Below are 18,541 nucleotides of genomic sequence, written 5' to 3' on the forward strand. Positions count from 1 at the left end.
AAGACAGACAGGGCAAAAAAGGAAGCACAATCACACAACACTCTCTCAGGGAAATACACAAAGGAATATAGAGTGTAAAAATGGAAAGGCAAGAAAGTAACATAAAGACTTCTAAGGAAAAATGAAAGGGTTAACCAATCACCACTTGTAAAACATTTGGAAATAACCACTAATGACCAGGAGATGTTCACTTCTCTAGACCAGGAAAGAGAAACTATTGCTGGCATTACCTGTAAAGCAGAACTAGATTAAATAGAGAAAGGACAGACATGCTTCCCCCTCAACATGTGACCAAGCAATTAACAGCCTCAGCCCAGAAAAGATTTAACTCTTGCTAACCTGACCAGGAGCTGCAGCTCTAAGAGTCGATGCCCTAGTCACCCTGAGCAGATCATAGCTATCAATGGAGTCACAAGGAGGAGTTTAAGAATCTGTAGAATCCACAGACTCCGACACCTCTATGACAGTTGGTGATATTAGAGAAAACCTCCTTGTGACATATATACGCAATTTTGATGTTTCCTATGTGATGTGTAAATGGCAGTCTTACTGTATCCTATGTGATGTATATACAGCAGTCTCAGCCTATCCTATCTGATATATATTCAGCAGTATCAGTGTATCCTATGTAATGTATACTCCACACCTCCCACTGCTTGAGTTCTGTGTTATGTGAAAGTGGTGAATTTCCTTCTTTGAGAAAACATGCAGTATATTATACATCTGTGTTCAGAACAATTTTCTGCTGTGAGTTATTTACAAAACGTATAATTGCAAAGAGGTCACAGCTCTCCAAACAGACTCAATTGTGGAAAGCAGTCCATCATCAATACCATCTAACATAACAGCCACACCAATGAGAAGCAGTAATATTTAGACTGCAGACTTATGAATCTCCCCAGCACACACTGGATGGTCGCATCACTATTCGGGTGTGGCCACTATCCACACAAGTATATGGAGCAAGTCCGCGACCACTGGATGGGCTCTGGCTGGGAGTATGTATAACACATACATACCTTCCGGTCCCGACTCAGAAACTGGTGAATCCCCGCAGCTCACAACTGCGTTGGGGGGATTCATAGGTCTGCAGTCACACAGAGTGACTGCAGACTTATCGATTTGGACCAGACAGCCCCTTTAATGAAATGTTAGACAAAATATAGCAGGGTAACTTTTTTAGGTTGATCATTTTGTATTGCCCCCGCAGTATGGTATAAATATCCAAATGGACCTTGGCAGAAAAAAAAGGTTCCCCACCCCTGACTTGGTACCCTGAGTCCTGACTAAAACTGGCCATGTACATTAGATGAATGTTAATGGAACCTGTTAATTTCAGCAGGATCAGTCCACCATTTGCTGGGCATGGGGGCCTCCCAACTTTCCCCTGATGGCTGATGTCACAGGACAAAATGTTTGGGGGTTGCATTTAATCATACCTGATCCTTTCATTTCCGTACAAGATAAGCCTCCACCAGAGATTTTTGGCTGTGGCTTACTCCCCTCTCCCCAAACAGAACATACCCACACCATATGCCACTTAATATTCATGCAGTGTATGGGGGATTGAGATAGATAGCTGGTGGCCAACAAACATTCTGCTATTGGGTTTCTGATGTGAATGGCCAGCCTTGGTCTTCAATTGTTTAATAATATATTCAGTTTTAGGTACCATCATGTGTCACAATTGTTTAGGTCTGTTTGGACATTGAAGATTTTTAGTAGCACCAGTGCCTAATGGTGGAGATGTTAGTAATGGCAGGAACAGACCAAGTAGTATAGAAAGGTTTCAGGAATGAAAAAACAGGAAACAAACAATCATTTCTGCTAATAAAGTCAACAAATGCAAAAAAAAAAAGAAAAGAAACCTTTACCTACGGCATCTGGAATGAAAAAATTGTATCCTAACAAACTGTAGTGTAGAACAGATGGGACGATTCCTTTTAGTCCATGGTAACTCCAATCTGAACGAAGTGGATGCATCTGAACAAAGAGTGGCAAATGATTTGATCTGATGGTGAAAAACAGATTTTTGGAATCAAATTTTACTCAACCCATTATCTTTCAAACCATGTTGTAAAGCTCAACCCGAACATACAGTGAGCGACCTCTATATTAAAGACACCTGCCCTTTCTCACTTCTATCCTCCCAGTATGGAAATTAGCATCACATTAAGTGAGCAAGTTTAGCGTCAATCAGTTTCTGTGTAAATCCACTTTAAAATGCAAAAATTGGATGAATTGAGCAACTTTAAACAAGGCAGGGTCATCAGTGCTAACCTAGCTGGGGGATTTGTGCACTGATATAAAAATACTAAACATAGTATGATCGAGAAAAAACTCAAGTGAAAGGGGATTCTGTGACAAGTAATGACAAAACAGGTCACAGAAGGATGTCAAGAATCATGCTGACGGACAAGCAGGTCAGAAACAAATAAATTATAGCAAACACTGGTGTTCCAACCAACGTATTGTCTGCCCAATGGGCTATAACAGCAAATGACCCGTCTGAATGCCATTGTCGTCTAAATGATACAGAAAATCATGACTCCAAAGGGCAAAAAAGCTTAAAGGGAATCTGTCCCCCCGGGACGTATATGACCTATTAATGACATACAGGTTATAGAAATGTTACACTAGTCCTACCTCTATGCCTCATATTAATGGTCTTATAGCTGAAAAATATTACATTCCTTCCTTATCATAATGATTTCTTCCAGGCTCCGAGGCGTGTGGTGCTGTAAAGAATCCTTACCTCCTGTCCTCATTGTAATACTACCCCCTCCCATGTATGACAGTTACGGAATCCTGCGCCTGCATTCCCTCAGAAATACACACCTCTTCCTCTCTTCTGTGGGCACTGCATTCAGGGATCTTCTGGGCAGGCGTCGATGACTTCCTCTCCAGTGACCTCCGATGTGCGCACCAATAAGGTGCTCTCCCCACTTCCTCCCTGCACAGTCATCGCCATGTACCCTATGGTTTCTAGCGATGACCATAACTGACGCTGATGGGAGGGAGTAGTATTACAATAAGGAGAGGCGGCAGGGATTTCTTACAGCACCGCACGCCCCGGAGCCTGGAAGACATCATTAACTTATAGAAGGAATATAACATTTCTCAGCAACAATTCCATTAATATGAGGCATACAGGTAGGACTAGTGTAACATTTCTATCACCTGTATGCCCATATTAATAGGTCGTACATGTCCTGAGAGGTGACAAATTCCCTTTAATAAAATGGATCTTGGAGCAGTAGAAAATCATTGACTGGTCAGATGAATCTGGATTTCTTTTGCTCCATGTTAATGAGTAGGTCAGAATTTGGTGCAAGCAGCATTAATAGACGAACCTTTCTGTCTGCCGTCAACACTTCTGACAGCGGAAAGTGCCCATTGAGTGTGTCCCCAATAATGTTTCCACCAAATACAGTTATTCTAATACTTTCTTGTCATTCAAAGACTATAAATTGATATTTCAGTATAAAAAATGATGATGGTCTCATTGAAGGGAAGGCCACCAAATGGGTTGACCAGTAGAATATCTGCATATTGGCATTCATTGCTGACTTCTCCTTCAGAAGTGTTTTTCTGGAATATTTATTGACAAACGACCTCCAGCCCCATGTAACTATTCCGTCGTCTACATCCCTTAATAACTGACCATATCATACAGCTCCAAAGTACTGACCATCTTAATTGTAAAAGGATCTAAAAGAGAGAAAACAGGAGACTGTGCCATAAACAATATATTTTCTGTTTATGGCACCAGACAGGGCATTAATTTATTGTACTCTAGTCTTAAATTGCACCCAATGATCAAAAGTATTTCTGTTATGACAATGATATATTATAAGAAGGAATATTAGTATACATACAGTATATGCTTTATAAATGGTTGGAAATTACAAGAGGAAATGCAATTACTTATTAATAATTTGATTCAATGTTACATTTTTAATTTTTTAATTGTCTTTGTACCAATAAGATTCAATGGAATTGGCCAAAAATGTAAATACGCTGTATGATCAGAAATCAGTTGTCTTACCGAGTACTGGCAGTAAGAATTGCAGAATTTCCAAGCTTTGTAACGGCGGCTACTGCTAGATATTCGGTGTAAGAGTCCCCCTCCATTTCTTTGGGAGCTTGTATTGAATGCTCCAGAAATGTATTCCCTTCTGCCCCTTCGAAGATGACATATTCGGCCCCAAGCCTCTTTATTAAATTATTCACATTTGTAAAGTACCAGTGAATCGCAGCGTCATTGGTGATATTAAGTCTCGCAGCAAACTGGTCCTTCCATTTTGCCAGGATTGGTGTCTATAAAGAGAAAATCATAAAAATCAGTTTTGTCTAATCTGTGAGTATTAAGGGTGGTGCACACGTAGCGTAAGATCTGCAATTGGAATTAACGGAAATCAGTATCAAATTCTCAAAAAAATCAGGATTTTTTGCTGAGGATTTGCTGCAGATTTCACCGTCTATATTAAATGGGGTGAAATGAGTGTAAAAAAATCTACAACAGAAATTAACTTTTAATGTCACAGCTCAATTACTCACAGCTCAATGCTGAGTGGTGCAGAAAAATTCTAATGTGGATAAGATTTTTTTAAAGAATTCTTCCACATGACCGGTAATGTAATCTGCTGCAAATGTTCTGTGTGTAACTCTGCGGCATTTCCATTACAATTGGTGGGTGCCCAACACATTACAAACTGTGCAGAGAGGTACAATTGGTCTCTGACGCACCCCATCCGAATGGAGTTATGGAGATTCATGCGTACCACCATTACATTCATTGTCTAAGGGACTGCCGGATGTTGTAGATGACAACAAGGAAGTTCTATGGACCATAAATGGAGTGAAGGTATGAATGTGAATCCATCGCTTTATTAAAACAAGGGAATTCAGATCCCCATTCTCTGGAACATTGGGGGTCCCAGTAGTACTCTATAGTTAAAGTAATAATTTGCTGAGCAATTCACCATCAATTTTTATAGCATGAACATTTTTTAAAATATATGTTTTAATCTGTTCATTAAAAAATACTAAACATACAAAAGACTAAAAACACCAAAATGACAATATATACAGCAAAGGGGGCACAATCTACCCCTGTGTATATGCAGCGCCCCAGAGTCCTGGTCGTTGCAGTGATGTCGCTCTGCCACTAAGGGGAGTGATGGTACGTCTGATTGCACGAAAGGAGTTCACCTGACCAGGTATCACAGTCACACATTACACTTCACACTCTGGCCACCAGGGGGAGCAAAGGGTTCTATGTATTAGGCCACTCCTCACACTCTGGTAAAACTGGGGGTTGGATAAGAAGTTAGGGAGAAGCTGACTGGGTTTTGCCCAGGCAACATCCTGTGAGAGAGGGAGTTCCTGGGAAGATTCAGGGGGTCTCTGTCAGGGGTGGGATCCTGACAGTGACCTAGCGAACAGAACAGAACGTTACCGAGCCGCGCCTGCACCTGTTGCGGCGGCATCCTAAGAAAGGACATGAAGCGAGGTTTATTGTGGAGAAGTGAGAAACGAGATCGCAGCAAAAAGGAGATAAAGCCAGTAGGAGTCGTGCCATAAGATCGAGGTAACATCCTACTGAGGCGCGTAGCCGGTGGCCAGAACGCCGAGGAAGTATTAGGCTCCAAGCAATACTTCAAACAGCGGCAGGACAGTTAACTCTAGGTTGGCTGTCTCACCTAAATCACCTAAGCAGACAACGGAGGCAATTGTGGGAGAGGGGCGTCTCTAGGGTCCCAGAATAACTCCAGGCCTACCCCATCATACGGGTGCGTCCTAGCCATATCATCTGGGGGACGGAGAGAAAGAACATCAGAATAGATACGAGTTGTGAGAAAGAACATCAGAAACAGACACAACAGTTGTGAGGACTATCCCGTGGTGCTCAGCAGGGAGGTACTACAACACACAGGTGCTAGAAGGTAGGCACTGATTTCCACCTGCAAAGGAATCTCTGGATGTGCCTTCGGACCGGCCGGTCTCAGCCAGCCCTGTTAGCAGTACTCTGGATTGCGGATCCTGAAGCCTTCAGTAAAGAGGTAAAGAGACTGCAACCCTGTGTCCTCGTTATTCATCGCACCTTGCACCGCACACCATCATCACACCTTTCATTGGACGCCCCTTAGCAGGGTCACGGACCGGGTCTAGCCACCGTGACAACCCCAGGACCGAGACAGAAGAGGTCCGGTACCGAGTACCCTGCGGCCCTGTGTCTGGGGGCGCTCCAACTATCCTTATTCTTTCTCCTACCTTGCACTTGCAGTGGAGGTTGATATTCTAAACCTGCGCAGTTGGTTCCCCATTTGATGGCGGCTGACCCTTCTCACCCTATTATACCCTGCTGATGTGAAGAGGGAAGTATTATCGAAACAATCATTATATACTATAGCTGTCTGTGGGTGTATTGTTGTTCAAAAACTGGGAAGGTGAGAAGTTAATATCAGAGCATATGATACCAAAACTCGATGTGCAAGGTACCGGTACTAACCTGTTGTTTCTCTATTTGTATTAAGCCTTTTTGGACATGTGCACTCCCAATAGCCACACGTGATTTCTAGTAGTTAGCTGGTCAACTCCTGACCCTTAATTTGCAGGCTTTTTTTGCCCAGGAGAGGTGACAAAACAGAACAGGGACCCAATTTACGAAGGACGCCTTGACATGGCAATAGGGATCACATACATTGGCCAATCTATGCGCGAAGTACATTGCTTTTTTCATAGCAATTTTTGCAGATAAATATTTCATGTGTACATTATATAGCGCTTTTTCCTCATTTTCTATGGCAGTAATGGATTTTCAATGTTCTAGAGTAATCATTTTTGGTAAATCATGGTGCAACCTTTATCGTGTAACAATTGTTTAACATACCTTAACTTCTCTTCCTATACCAAGAGTGATTATTAGGGTGAGAAGGGTCAGCCTCCGTCGAGTGGGGATGAAAGATTGTGTTCTTCTAGTTGTAGCTATTGCAGTCTTGTTCTTTTGCTTTACCTTTATCAGATTGCATTGGCACATACATTACATAGGGGACTTCCCTCGATACGATACCCCTATATCGGTAAGGGCTGTTGACTTGTCAACAGTAGGTTAGTACTAGTACCTTGTACATCGACTTTTGGTATCCTATGCTCTGACATTAGCTTCTCCCCTTCCCAGTTTTGCGACAGACAGCTATAGTATATAATAATTGTTTTGATAATACTTCTCTTTTCACATCAACAGGGTATAATAGGGTGAGAAGGGTCAGCCGCCATTGAGGGAGGTGCCAGCTGCACAGGTTTAGGGTGCCAACCTCCGCTGCAAGGTAGGAGAAAGAATAAGGATTTAAACAGGGATAGATTGTGTATATATTGTCATATCGGTGCTGAATTTTGTATGTTTTGCATTTTTAATCAACGGATTAAATGTTATATTTTAATAATTTTTCATGGTACAAAAATTTGCGGTGAATTAGTCTAAAATAGTTTGTACCTTAATATCTGATATCTTGTGATTTTAATAATTTGCTAAGGCGGTATAACCCTTTAGATATAGAACAGATAATAAAAGCATGATATATACCAGCGAGCCGTCTAAGTGAGAACGCAGGCTGAGCCAGTAGTTATGTCCTCCTTCATTTAGATAGTTCTGCAGTTGTTCAGAGTTAACACTTTGGTATAGGGATACAGTTATTGATATATTGAGGTTCTTAATACTATATGGATCCCTCCGATGTCTTTGAGTCTCTCCACCTTGGTCTGTGATTGATATGTGGTCCTTTTAAAAAAAAAGTAAGAAATAAAATATTTTTACAGTAATTAAAATACATTTTTTTATTACGTTGACTTGTAGTTTTTTATATGAATTTTTTTATTATTATTGTGGAACAATTTTTCTTCTACATATTGCAAGATGTAACCGACAAGTAAGCCTACCTTCATAGAGAGTACCATAGTGGAATGTTCATTGAGGGAGATCAGGCATTCCCCCAGCCCATGCCTCCTCAGCTTATTATGGAACGATCTCACTTCTCTTTCAAGTTTTGCTGCAGAATCCGACACCCCATAGTGTTTCCAGATTGGCATCCTGTTTTTGTGATAAAATAATCTTCATTAACTTGTACTGCTTCATACTCTAATCAGTGTAAATTTAGGGTCATGGAGACAACCGTATTTTCAGTCCAAATATGATCTGACAAAACAGTGGATCGCAGTAGTACCGATGGTATTCTATGGTGCCATGCACATGTCCGATTTTCCAGAAAAATTGCAGCATGCTTGATTTGCATCTGATATTTGAATCGCACTTGGCCATGCAAATCAATGAGTCTCTGGAAAACATTGTACTGCACTCAGATGCCATCTGAGTGCAGTCCGATTATCACAGACTGAAAAAATGGAAAAGATGGCGACATTTTTTTTCTATCTTCTCCTCAACCAAGAAAATTGGATCACACACAGAGTTTGATGAGAGTATGAGAAGCATAATCAGCCGTATTCTCGCAGATGAGACACAATATGGCGGAGTGACCCAAACCTTAGGCTGAACTGTTAAAACAGTTGGGCTATGTTCCCACAATGAGGTTTTTATGCTGTGTATTTTGGAAAAAATGTAAGTGACCCAACTTCGTACATTCACAGGTTCAATATTTGGTCAGTATTTTACATTATAAGCCAAAACCAGGAGTGGGTGATAAATACAGAAGTGGTGACGTGTTTCTAATATAAAGTAAATAGAGGTAAACTGACTGAACAGCAATCTAGACTGAACTGGTGCATAACCAAAAAAAGGACTTACATAGCAAATAGATCAATGGCTGCACTCAACTGTACTAAAGCAAGGAAATGTGCGATACATGAAATGTGAATAGCATAATGGCTTGTGAAATCTATGAAAAAACACATGAGATGCTTAGCACAAGATTTGGCCAAAAAATGTGAGCCCATCCACCAAACGTCAAGGTAATCTCAAATCGGATGTTATACAATGTTATTAGCCAGAGGTAAGTGTTCACACTAGGCAGTCAGGTCAGGGACCCATCTGATCTGAGATTACCTTGACGTTTGGTGGATGGGTTTACATTTTTTGGCCAAATCTTGTTGCTAAGCATCTCATGTGTTTTTTCATAGATTTCACAAGCCATTATGCTATTCACATTTCATGTATCGCACATTTCCTTGCTTGAGTACAGTTGAGTGCAGCCATTGATCTATTTGCTATGTAAGTCTTTTTTGGTTATGCACCAGTTCAGACTAGATTGCTGTTCAGTCAGTTTTCCTATATTTACTATGTACTATTTTTTCTGACTTGAACGCCCCGCCCTTCACCATGCTGTGATTTTAATTACATCCAAACACAATTGGTTCCGACCTTCCTATAAATGCAGGCTTTACCATGTTATTAGCCAGAGGTAAGTGTTTTGGCCAAAATCTTGTGCTAAGCATCTCATGTGTTTTTTCATAGATTTCACAAGCCATTATGCTATTCACATTTCATGTATCACACATTTCCTTGCTTTAGTACAGTTGAGTGCAGCCATTGATCTATTTGCTACTTTTCCTCTGATTGTTCCTCTCCTGGTTTTGGCTTAAAAATCAAATACTGATGTAAAATACTGATAGTGTGAACGTGGCTTTACAGATACAGACAGACAGGAAACATTGTGGTGTCATCACTGCATAGTCTATACTGATTTACACATTGCATGTATTGTATATGATTAAGTAACACCTTCCTGCTGGACAAGCATAGTAATGTACCCCTGTATCGCGCTTTAGGGTATAAAATATACAGCATACATGTAGAGTTGGCTGCCGGCACCTGGGAAAAGACAAGTATTTTGTCCCCCTAAATCATGGACTGCTCACACTCTGAGTCTCTTCCACCAGTCCAGCATAGACCCCACTAGCACATGTATTTAAAAAAATACTGATGTATTCATATTTTGTAGATTGCCATTTGTTACTCTACTTTATTCTGCTTTTTACTTAAATCTGTCACTAGGAATACTACAGGGTCTGCCTGTGGGAGGGGATGCTGCCTTATACTACAGTCTGCCTGTGGGTGGGTGCTGCCTTATACTACAGGGTCTGTCTGTGTGGGGTGCTGCCTTATACTACAGAGACTGCCTGTGGGGGGTGCTGCCTTATACTACAGAGTCTGCCTGTGGGGGGTGCTGCCTTATACTACAGGGTCTGCCTGCGGGGGGGTGCTGCCTTAAACTGCAGAGTCTGTCTGTGGGGGTGCTGCCTTATACTGCAGAGTTTGCCAATGGGGTACTGCCTTATACTAAAGGGTCTGCCTATGGGGTGCTGCCTTATACTACAGAGTCTGCCTATGGGGTGCTACATTATACTACTGTACAGAGTTTGCCTATGGGGTGCTGCCTTATACTACAGAGTCTGCCTATAGGGTGCTGTCTTATACTACAGGGTCTGCCTATGGGGTGCTGCGTTATACTATAGAGTCTGCCTATGGGGGGCTGCCTTATACTACAGGGTCTGCATATGGGGTGCTGCATTATGCTATAGAGTCTGCCTATGGAGGGCTGCCTTATACTACAGGGTCTGCCTATGGGGTGCTGCATTATACTACAGTTTGCCTATGGGGTGCTGCATTATATTACAGAGTTTACCTATGGGGTGCTGCCTTACACTACAGAGTTTGCCTATGGGGTGCTGCCTTATACTACAGGGTCTGCCTATGGGGTGCTGTCTTATACTAGAGTCTGCCTATGGGGTGCTGCCTTATAATACAGTGTCTGCCTATGGGGTGCTGCCTTATACTATAGAGTCTGCCTGTGGGGGGCTGCCTTATACTACAGAGTTGGGGACGCAGGATGAGAGCACCACATTACAGGATAGGGGTGCAGAATTGGAGTACCACATACCAGGATGGGGCAGCACATACCAGGATTGGGGCGCAAAATGGGAGCACATGACAGGATGAAGGCACAGGAAGAAAGTATCACATGACAAGATGGAGGCACACAAAACAGGATGAGGGCACAGGATGGGGGCTGCACATGACAGAAAGGGGGTGCAGGATGTGGGCTGCACATGATAGGAAGTGGGCGCAAGATGGTAGCAGCACATGACAAGATTAGGGCACAGGATGGAAGCAGCACATACCAGGATGGAGACCATATACCAATATAAATGCTCTCCACCCGGCCGTACAAAGGGTTCAATAGCTAGGAGATATATATATACTGTATATATATATATATATATATATATATATATATATATATACTGTATATATGTACAATATGTGTAGGGAATGGGGTGAGGGGTGTTGTTACAGTTATTTTGTACAGAGAAATATTATTCTCTACAATTATTCATTAAAAGGACAGAGATTGGACCTATCAAATGGGGAGAAAATGATGAAATGACAGCTCCAGGATGCTGCAAAAATGCTAAGATGATCCGTTTGCTTGTGGTTTTGGGGTTACCTGACAATGCTGAGGTTGGGGAGCTTCCTCTGGTTCTTGTACAGCTGGTTTCCTATTTCTTGATGGACAGTCTGGATGGTTTGCCCAGCACATATAGTATATTGCAATGGAAACCTCTCAGGGCTCGCTGGTGTCTCCACACAGAAATATTTATTCCTCTCAATTGTCATGGAAATCGGAGTATCTGAATTGATTAGCACTGAAACCCCTGGTAAATAATAATAATAATAATAATAATAATAATAATAACACATCATCCACCAAATGCAGAGAATATTGTACAGTTACAAAGAGAATCCTTCCTAGTTTTCCTTACTTAATCTTGTGGTGGTATGATGACTGACAATGCCTGTCAACCATTGTTACTGTCTAATAAAGGGTTAGAGGTTCCTAATTCAGTAGGCACTAGATAGGCAGTCATGTGAGGTAAGGTAGGGAAATGCCTTCTGTACTGTTATTTTATCATATTGGTAACAGCTCAGAAAAGTAACACTGATCAATGCTTTATTTCACATTTCTCCAAATCTGAGGAATTCCCTGAATTTGGATTAAAAAAGTCCTAAATTCTGGATCATGAAGCTGATTGATTATGTGAGGTCCTGCCACCAGGACTTACTGCAACCAATCAGTATTTCTGTAGAACCGGGTATCAATAGTTTAATTTCCCTCATGCGGTTGTTGTGACACGTGACGCCGACACCCAATCAGCCCTGACGTCAATGTCTCCTCCTTCGAACAGATTGAATGTAAAGAGGAAATCCAGGCTGCAGCTGATCCCGGACTTCCTCTTCATGTTCAAAATGTCCGAAGGTGGAGACAGTGACGTCAGCGCATGAGAGCCCCGGGGAGAGCGAGTGCCAACACCACAGGAATGGCGCCGACATGGGAGGTGAGTATAGGCCTTTTTATTGGCCCCAAACATTTAGATCAAGATGGGGTTGTACTAGTAGTGAACAATCCCTTTATCAGGCAGGTAGTTGCTAACTACCTGCATGTTCTGCCCACTGCCAGCACAGATCGGTCACAGACCACTCCTGCTGGCAATATTGCTGCTTCACATCAACCGAGTAGCTGTTCCTCCTCTTCCGCTCTGCTTTGTTAATTGGGTGTGACTGTTAGCCTCATACTGATTGACAGCCAGCTCCCTGCAGTTAGGCAGTGGGAATCTGCCTGTCAATCAGCATGACATTGGCAGTGACGCCTCATTGATAGAGTAGATCAGAAGAGAAGCAGCTGCCCTGTTGATGTTAGCAACTACCTGCCTGTAAGTTCTTAGGTCCATAAGAAACAAATAAATTAGTTGATGATAATATGATGTGGCAGATGCATATTACCTATCTGAAGTTTAGATGCAACCCTATTTATGAAGTCTTAATTTTCTAATAATATTTAGGGAAATACAGTCTTTAAACCAGATCACTAATTTCATCATTTAAGGGCTCATTAATTGGTGAAAGAGTATATCAACCATTGCTTGTAATGCTCAAATGGATCTAAAATAAAAGATTTAGCAACTTTTAAAATAGCAATTTGATGTATTCTGTTGTCTGTATACAGCTCCTATGCAGAGCTATGCTGCTTCTCCGTGGCAACGGACTAGTTCTGCAGCGCTAATCCTTTCAGTCTGTCTTCTTGGTAGATTACAACAAGGCAGGTATAAATGCAGGGGAAATGTAGTGCACAATCTAGTACTTGTCTTTGATGAGTCCTATAGATTGTCTCCTATTGGCTAATATAGGGGGATTCTAAGAGAGGAAAACGCCTTAATGATTTTCATACACCCTTATTATCCGATTTGGAAAGTAGTTATAAAAAGACATTACATTCATACAGAAATATCCATTTTCATTTTGTTGCAAATATTACACAATTTAACTTTACAATAATCAATGTCACAATTACCCTAAGGCCCCCAATGACCGGGCTGCCTTCTGCACTTCTTTTCCACCATAGTTGGTGTACCTGTTATAGAAATCAAAAAATACTGTACAAGACATGACTGTCCTGAGGAGACTATCATACAAAATACCGTGTGCACTACTGAAAAGGGTGGTGCTTAGGTTAGGTTCCCAAACCTTCATAGACCATAATCAAAAAGAACCTAGCACTCAACTTGATGCCTTTAGCGTGAGTTTTATTTGTAGTGGTACAAAATAAACGTTTCGGTCCAACACCTGGACCTTCGTCAGTAACGTACTGCTGTAATAGCAAGTGAGACAAAAGGGATGGTAGACACACAGTAACGGCGTCTTAAAGCTGTAATATACAGGGTCGGTACTTATAGAGACCGTGGCTGGATTAGGTGGGAGCAGACGCGGATTCCAGTCCGCGTCTGCTCCCACCTAATCCAGCCACGGTCTCTATAAGTACCGACCCTGTATATTACAGCTTTAAGACGCCGTTACTGTGTGTCTACCATCCCTTTTGTCTCACTTGCTATTACAGCAGTACGTTACTGACGAAGGTCCAGGTGTTGGACCGAAACGTTTATTTTGTACCACTACAAATAAAACTCACGCTAAAGGCATCAAGTTGAGTGCTAGGTTCTTTTTGATTATGTCCTGAGGAGACAACCTCCAGCATTTACTTGTGATTGCTCTGTTTTATTTCACATCTGCAATGATCCATTAAGAGATCCATCAATAATTTAGGAAGGTCTCAATTATTTACAATTTTCTCTTCTTCTCTCTCTAAGGGGAACTTGTGATCGGGATTTGGCCCACGAGACTCCTCCTAGGTTAAGCTATCTAATAGGAAAGTACTAATAGTAATAAGCGATGCTTTAAAATACAGCAAATGTTTAAATAGACATTCCCAAATTTCATAAAGTTTATTGTAGCCAATATAATGTGACAGTGGTGGTCAATACCTGGGCCATCACAAATCAACGGTTCTCAGTGGAGCATTTTCCATATACAAAGTCACTGGATAAGTCTTTCTCTTGTATATAGTAATGTCTTATGAAGGGCGGGGTCCCTCTCTCTTCCTCCTGTAGAGTGTAAGCTCTTATGATCAGTGGGGTCCTATCTCTCCTGTAGAGTGTAAGCTCTTATGATCAGCAGGATCCTCTCTCTCCTGTAGAGTGTAAGCTCTTATGATCAGCAGGATCCTCTCTCTCTTCTGTAGAGTGTAAGGTCTTATTATCAGCGGGGTCCTCTTTCTATCCTGTAGAGTTATTATACAAAGAGATAGTGGATTATATCCGCTCTGCCAGACAACTCAGAATACAAAATACGGTTAAAGGATGATGGTGGTTTATTCTACGCGTTTCGAAGTCATCAGGACTTCTTCAGGAAATACCACAAGTCCTGATGACTTCGAAACGCGTAGAATAAAGCACCATCATCCTTTAAACGCACTTTGTATTCTGAGTTGTCTGGCAGCGCGGATATAATCCACTATCTCCCTGGATAATAGCTGTAATTAGGTCGCTTGTTGACCCGTGGATCTGCAGCAGCTGACATACAAGCCTTGTTTCTACACCACCAGGTGAGCAGTTTTTGATCAAAATTGCACATTGTATAACGTGGGATAAGACCCTATCTGCGCTCCTTGTTTTCCTATAGTTTGCACTACTAGTATCCTGTAGAGTGTAAGCTCTTGTGATCAGCAGGGTCCTCTATCTCTCCTGTGGAGTGTAAGCTCTTATCGTCAGTGGGATCCTCTCTCTCTTCTGCAGTGTGTACACTGTTGTGATTAGCGAGGTCCTCTTTCTTTCCTGTAGAATGTAAGCTCTTATGGTCAGCGGGGTCCTCCTTCTTTCCTGTAGAATGTAAGCTCTTGGTCAGCAGGGTCCTCTCTCTCTTCTGTAATGTGTAAGCTCTTATGAACAGTGCTGTCCTCTTTCTTTCCTGCAAAATGTAAGCTCTTATGGTCAGCGGAGTCCTCTTACTCTCTCTCTCTTGCCTGTAGAGTTTAAACTCTTATTGTCAGTGAGGTTCTCTCTCTTTCTTTCTCCCCATGTCTATATTTTGAGTAATTACAATTTTCCAGTTTTGAGTTCCATGCAAATTTATTTGCTGTGAATTGTATTTTTGTGTGGGTATTTGGCAAAACTGGCAAATTATTTATACGTATTTCAAAATATCCGCTCATCTCTAGTGCCCATGAGTTGCTAGTGGTGAAACCTACGTTATATAAATGGCAACATCGCTTTGAGGCTGCAAAATTTCCTTTTTTGATCATTACTGACAACAACAATTTGGAATATCTCAGTTGACCCAAAGATGCAACCAATGTTAAGCACACTGGCTACTCTTGTTCTCTTCATTTTATTTCACCTTTGTATACTGTCAAATGGAGAAAATTTGAAGAAAGACACTATCTCCATGTCCTTTGGCCCATTTAACTCGTTTCCTGCAGATCCAGTACATATTATCAATCCAAATTGCATTCTACGGTAGCTGCCGTGACCGAGGTACACATCCTCTGTGGCCTGTCATTCTACGGGAAAATGGGAGTCCAGGCTGGGAGTGTGTGCTTCTGTTACTTTGGCAACATACCTCTGTGGACTGCATGCTGCCACTTGACATGGCAGGCCAAGATCAGATGAAACAGAGATTAATGAGAGAGACCAAAGTCCAAAAATAAAATTTTCTTCTCTGAACAACTTGATGAGAAGTATATACATCAAATAGCAACAACAACGCTTTAAGAACACTTCTTCTGCGCAATCCAGAGACAAAAACCTTACGGTTATATGTGGCAGTACATTGCTTCTGTTACAGGTTCCATCAGACCAGCAAACCATTATGGGAACCTCCATATTCCCCTGTGATAACCGCATGGGTTGAGGTGTGTTGCTATGGCCCCTCACAGCTAGTCTCAACTCCCAGTTGATTCATGAGGACCTCACTGGCTGAGTTACGTTGGTATGACACCTCACTACAACTCTCCTAGTGCATTTGATGAAGGCCACAGCATCCTTCCCATGCCACTGTGTCATGATATGTACTTTTTTCCCTGTCCTGTATTTTGTATAATATGTCATGATGTGGTGCGACTTCTCTTTGGTTGTATTTACTGTACACTTTGCAATGTCATGGCATGTATGTAACTCAACCTGTCTCCTTCTCCCAATACTTGCAGCCCTAAGCTATAATGTAATTAAGCTTTGTCAACACCACTAGTGAAGGAATAGCCATTCTTCCTCACAGCAGGTGGCTAGTCAAATGCACATACTGGATAGACTAAGCGGAGCCGACCAGTCTAGAATCTTCTGGTGGACCCAACCATTGAATAGAAGGTGTGACCCCTACCCCCTTCGTGGGCTGATCCCAGGAGCTCAGACAATCCATTCTTATTTTTGAGATCAGATGTGAGTTGACCCTTGAAGGAGAAGGAGTGGGGATTCTTAGCTGAGGCAAGACCCCCACGTCCATCTGTGACTGCGGAAGCGAACGGGGCGAGACTTGAGCTGAGGACATATCTCGTCATTCGTGGGATTGTTTTAAGATCCCTTGGACTCGTGTGGACTATTGCTTTGTTAGCTGGCACAATGATTATCGGGAGGTGCCCCCGAATCTGTTCCGTTGGACTCGTGTGGACTATTGCTTTGTTAGCTGGCACAAGGATTATCGGGAGGTGCCCCGAACCTGTTCCATTGGACTAATTGTGGACTCTGTAGATCTACCTGCATGTGTTGTTCCAGCGTTCTTGATAATAAATCTGTTGAATCATCCCTTGGCCTGTTGTCCCTTCTTGCTCTGCCGTACACCTCGTCACAAACAGGTGGCAGCAGTGGAATCAGAGCAGAAGGAATGGAGGACAAAGGCCCATCAACATCGGGAACCAGCACCGCAGAGTACAAGAACTGGACTGCGATGAACCTACAAACAAAGGTCCGTGAACTGGGAGTCGGCTACAAGGGACTCTCCAAGGAGCAGCTAATTGAGGCTTTGGAAGGAGTTCGCCTGCAAGATTACGCTGAGGAAGGATCCCCACAGCAAACGGAGGAAAGACGGCAGCCGGAGGTAAATACCCAAAAAAGTCAGTGGGTTGTGTGGTACAAGGAGGAGTTGGCATTGCTGGGAGAAGAGGCCACCATAGACGATAAGAGGGAGGCCATTCACAGAGCTCAGGAGATGGCATTGCTGGAGAGGCAGATCGCTTTGGAAGCAGCTAGAAGCTCCAGACAAACTGTAACCCCAGCACCCACCATGAGGGAACTCCCCATAGTGTCCCACAAAGACTTCAAGCCGTTTAATGAGGCTGCAGGTGACATTGAGGGCTTCTTCCAGGACTTTGAGCATCAGTGTCGATTAATGGAAGTCCCGCAAAGGGAGCGAGTCCGACATCTGGTGGGTCTCTTAGAGGGTGGAGCTGCCGCAGCCTATAGAGCTATGGACCCTCGGGGGAACTGTGAGTATACGGAGATTAAACAGACTATTCTAGAACATTATGCTGTTACCCCAGACACTTATAGGACTCGGTTCCGTACTTTAGCCTGTGATGAGGAAGTGTCTTTCAAGATATATGCCCATAGACTCAAACAAATATGTCATCGCTGGCTGGAGACCGAGGAGGCCTTAACCTGGGAGACCTTCCTCTAGGTTATCCTAAAAGAGCAGTTTTACTTCAAGTGCCCTGCTGAGATCCGGGAATGGGTGCGTGAGAGGAGACCAGCCACTGTGGAGAAAGCTGCTGCTTTAGCTGATGAGGTTCTCACCATCAAGCCTCAGTGGAAAAATTTACTGGTGGATGGAGTAAAAACTACCAACACCCCACCACCAGTGGTCTCTTGTCCTTCAGTCCCCAAAGTTTGCTGTCCCACTAGACCACCACCTCATGTTGATACCCATGTGACTCACCTTCCAGCTAGTCCTGCCCCTTCCTCTGAAATGCGAAAGTAGTAGAGCGCAGGTGTTATGGATGTGGGCATCCCGGGCATCTGCAGGCCACCTGCCCAGCTATACAGTGGAGAAATCAGTCTCAACCCCAACAACCACTGCATGCACTATCACATAGATATCAGCCTCCAGGTTCCCTTACCTCCATCCCCAGAGTGCACATGGGAACAAGTGCGATACAGCGCAGATGTTACCGATGTGGGTCAATTGAGGAATGACCCTGCACCAAAT

The 18,541-nt window shown here is 42.7% G+C and overlaps 1 protein-coding gene across 1 annotated transcript in view; it reads right to left on the reverse strand.

The window, feature by feature from the left end:
• LOC143806938 (SITS-binding protein-like) overlaps positions 1–18,541 on the reverse strand; it is a 107,367-nt gene that overhangs the window by 65,941 nt on the left and 22,885 nt on the right. The window contains exons 3-7 of the mRNA XM_077288010.1: positions 11,463–11,670; positions 7,942–8,092; positions 7,589–7,783; positions 4,049–4,320; positions 1,875–2,011 (exon numbers count right to left, since the gene is read on the reverse strand). Coding sequence (XP_077144125.1) covers positions 1,875–2,011; positions 4,049–4,320; positions 7,589–7,783; positions 7,942–8,092; positions 11,463–11,670 — 963 coding nt within the window. The remainder of the gene's footprint in view (positions 1–1,874; positions 2,012–4,048; positions 4,321–7,588; positions 7,784–7,941; positions 8,093–11,462; positions 11,671–18,541) is intronic.

Source organism: Ranitomeya variabilis, chromosome 2 (assembly GCF_051348905.1).
Source record: "Ranitomeya variabilis isolate aRanVar5 chromosome 2, aRanVar5.hap1, whole genome shotgun sequence".
In the NCBI taxonomy this organism is placed as follows: Eukaryota; Metazoa; Chordata; class Amphibia; order Anura; family Dendrobatidae; genus Ranitomeya; species Ranitomeya variabilis.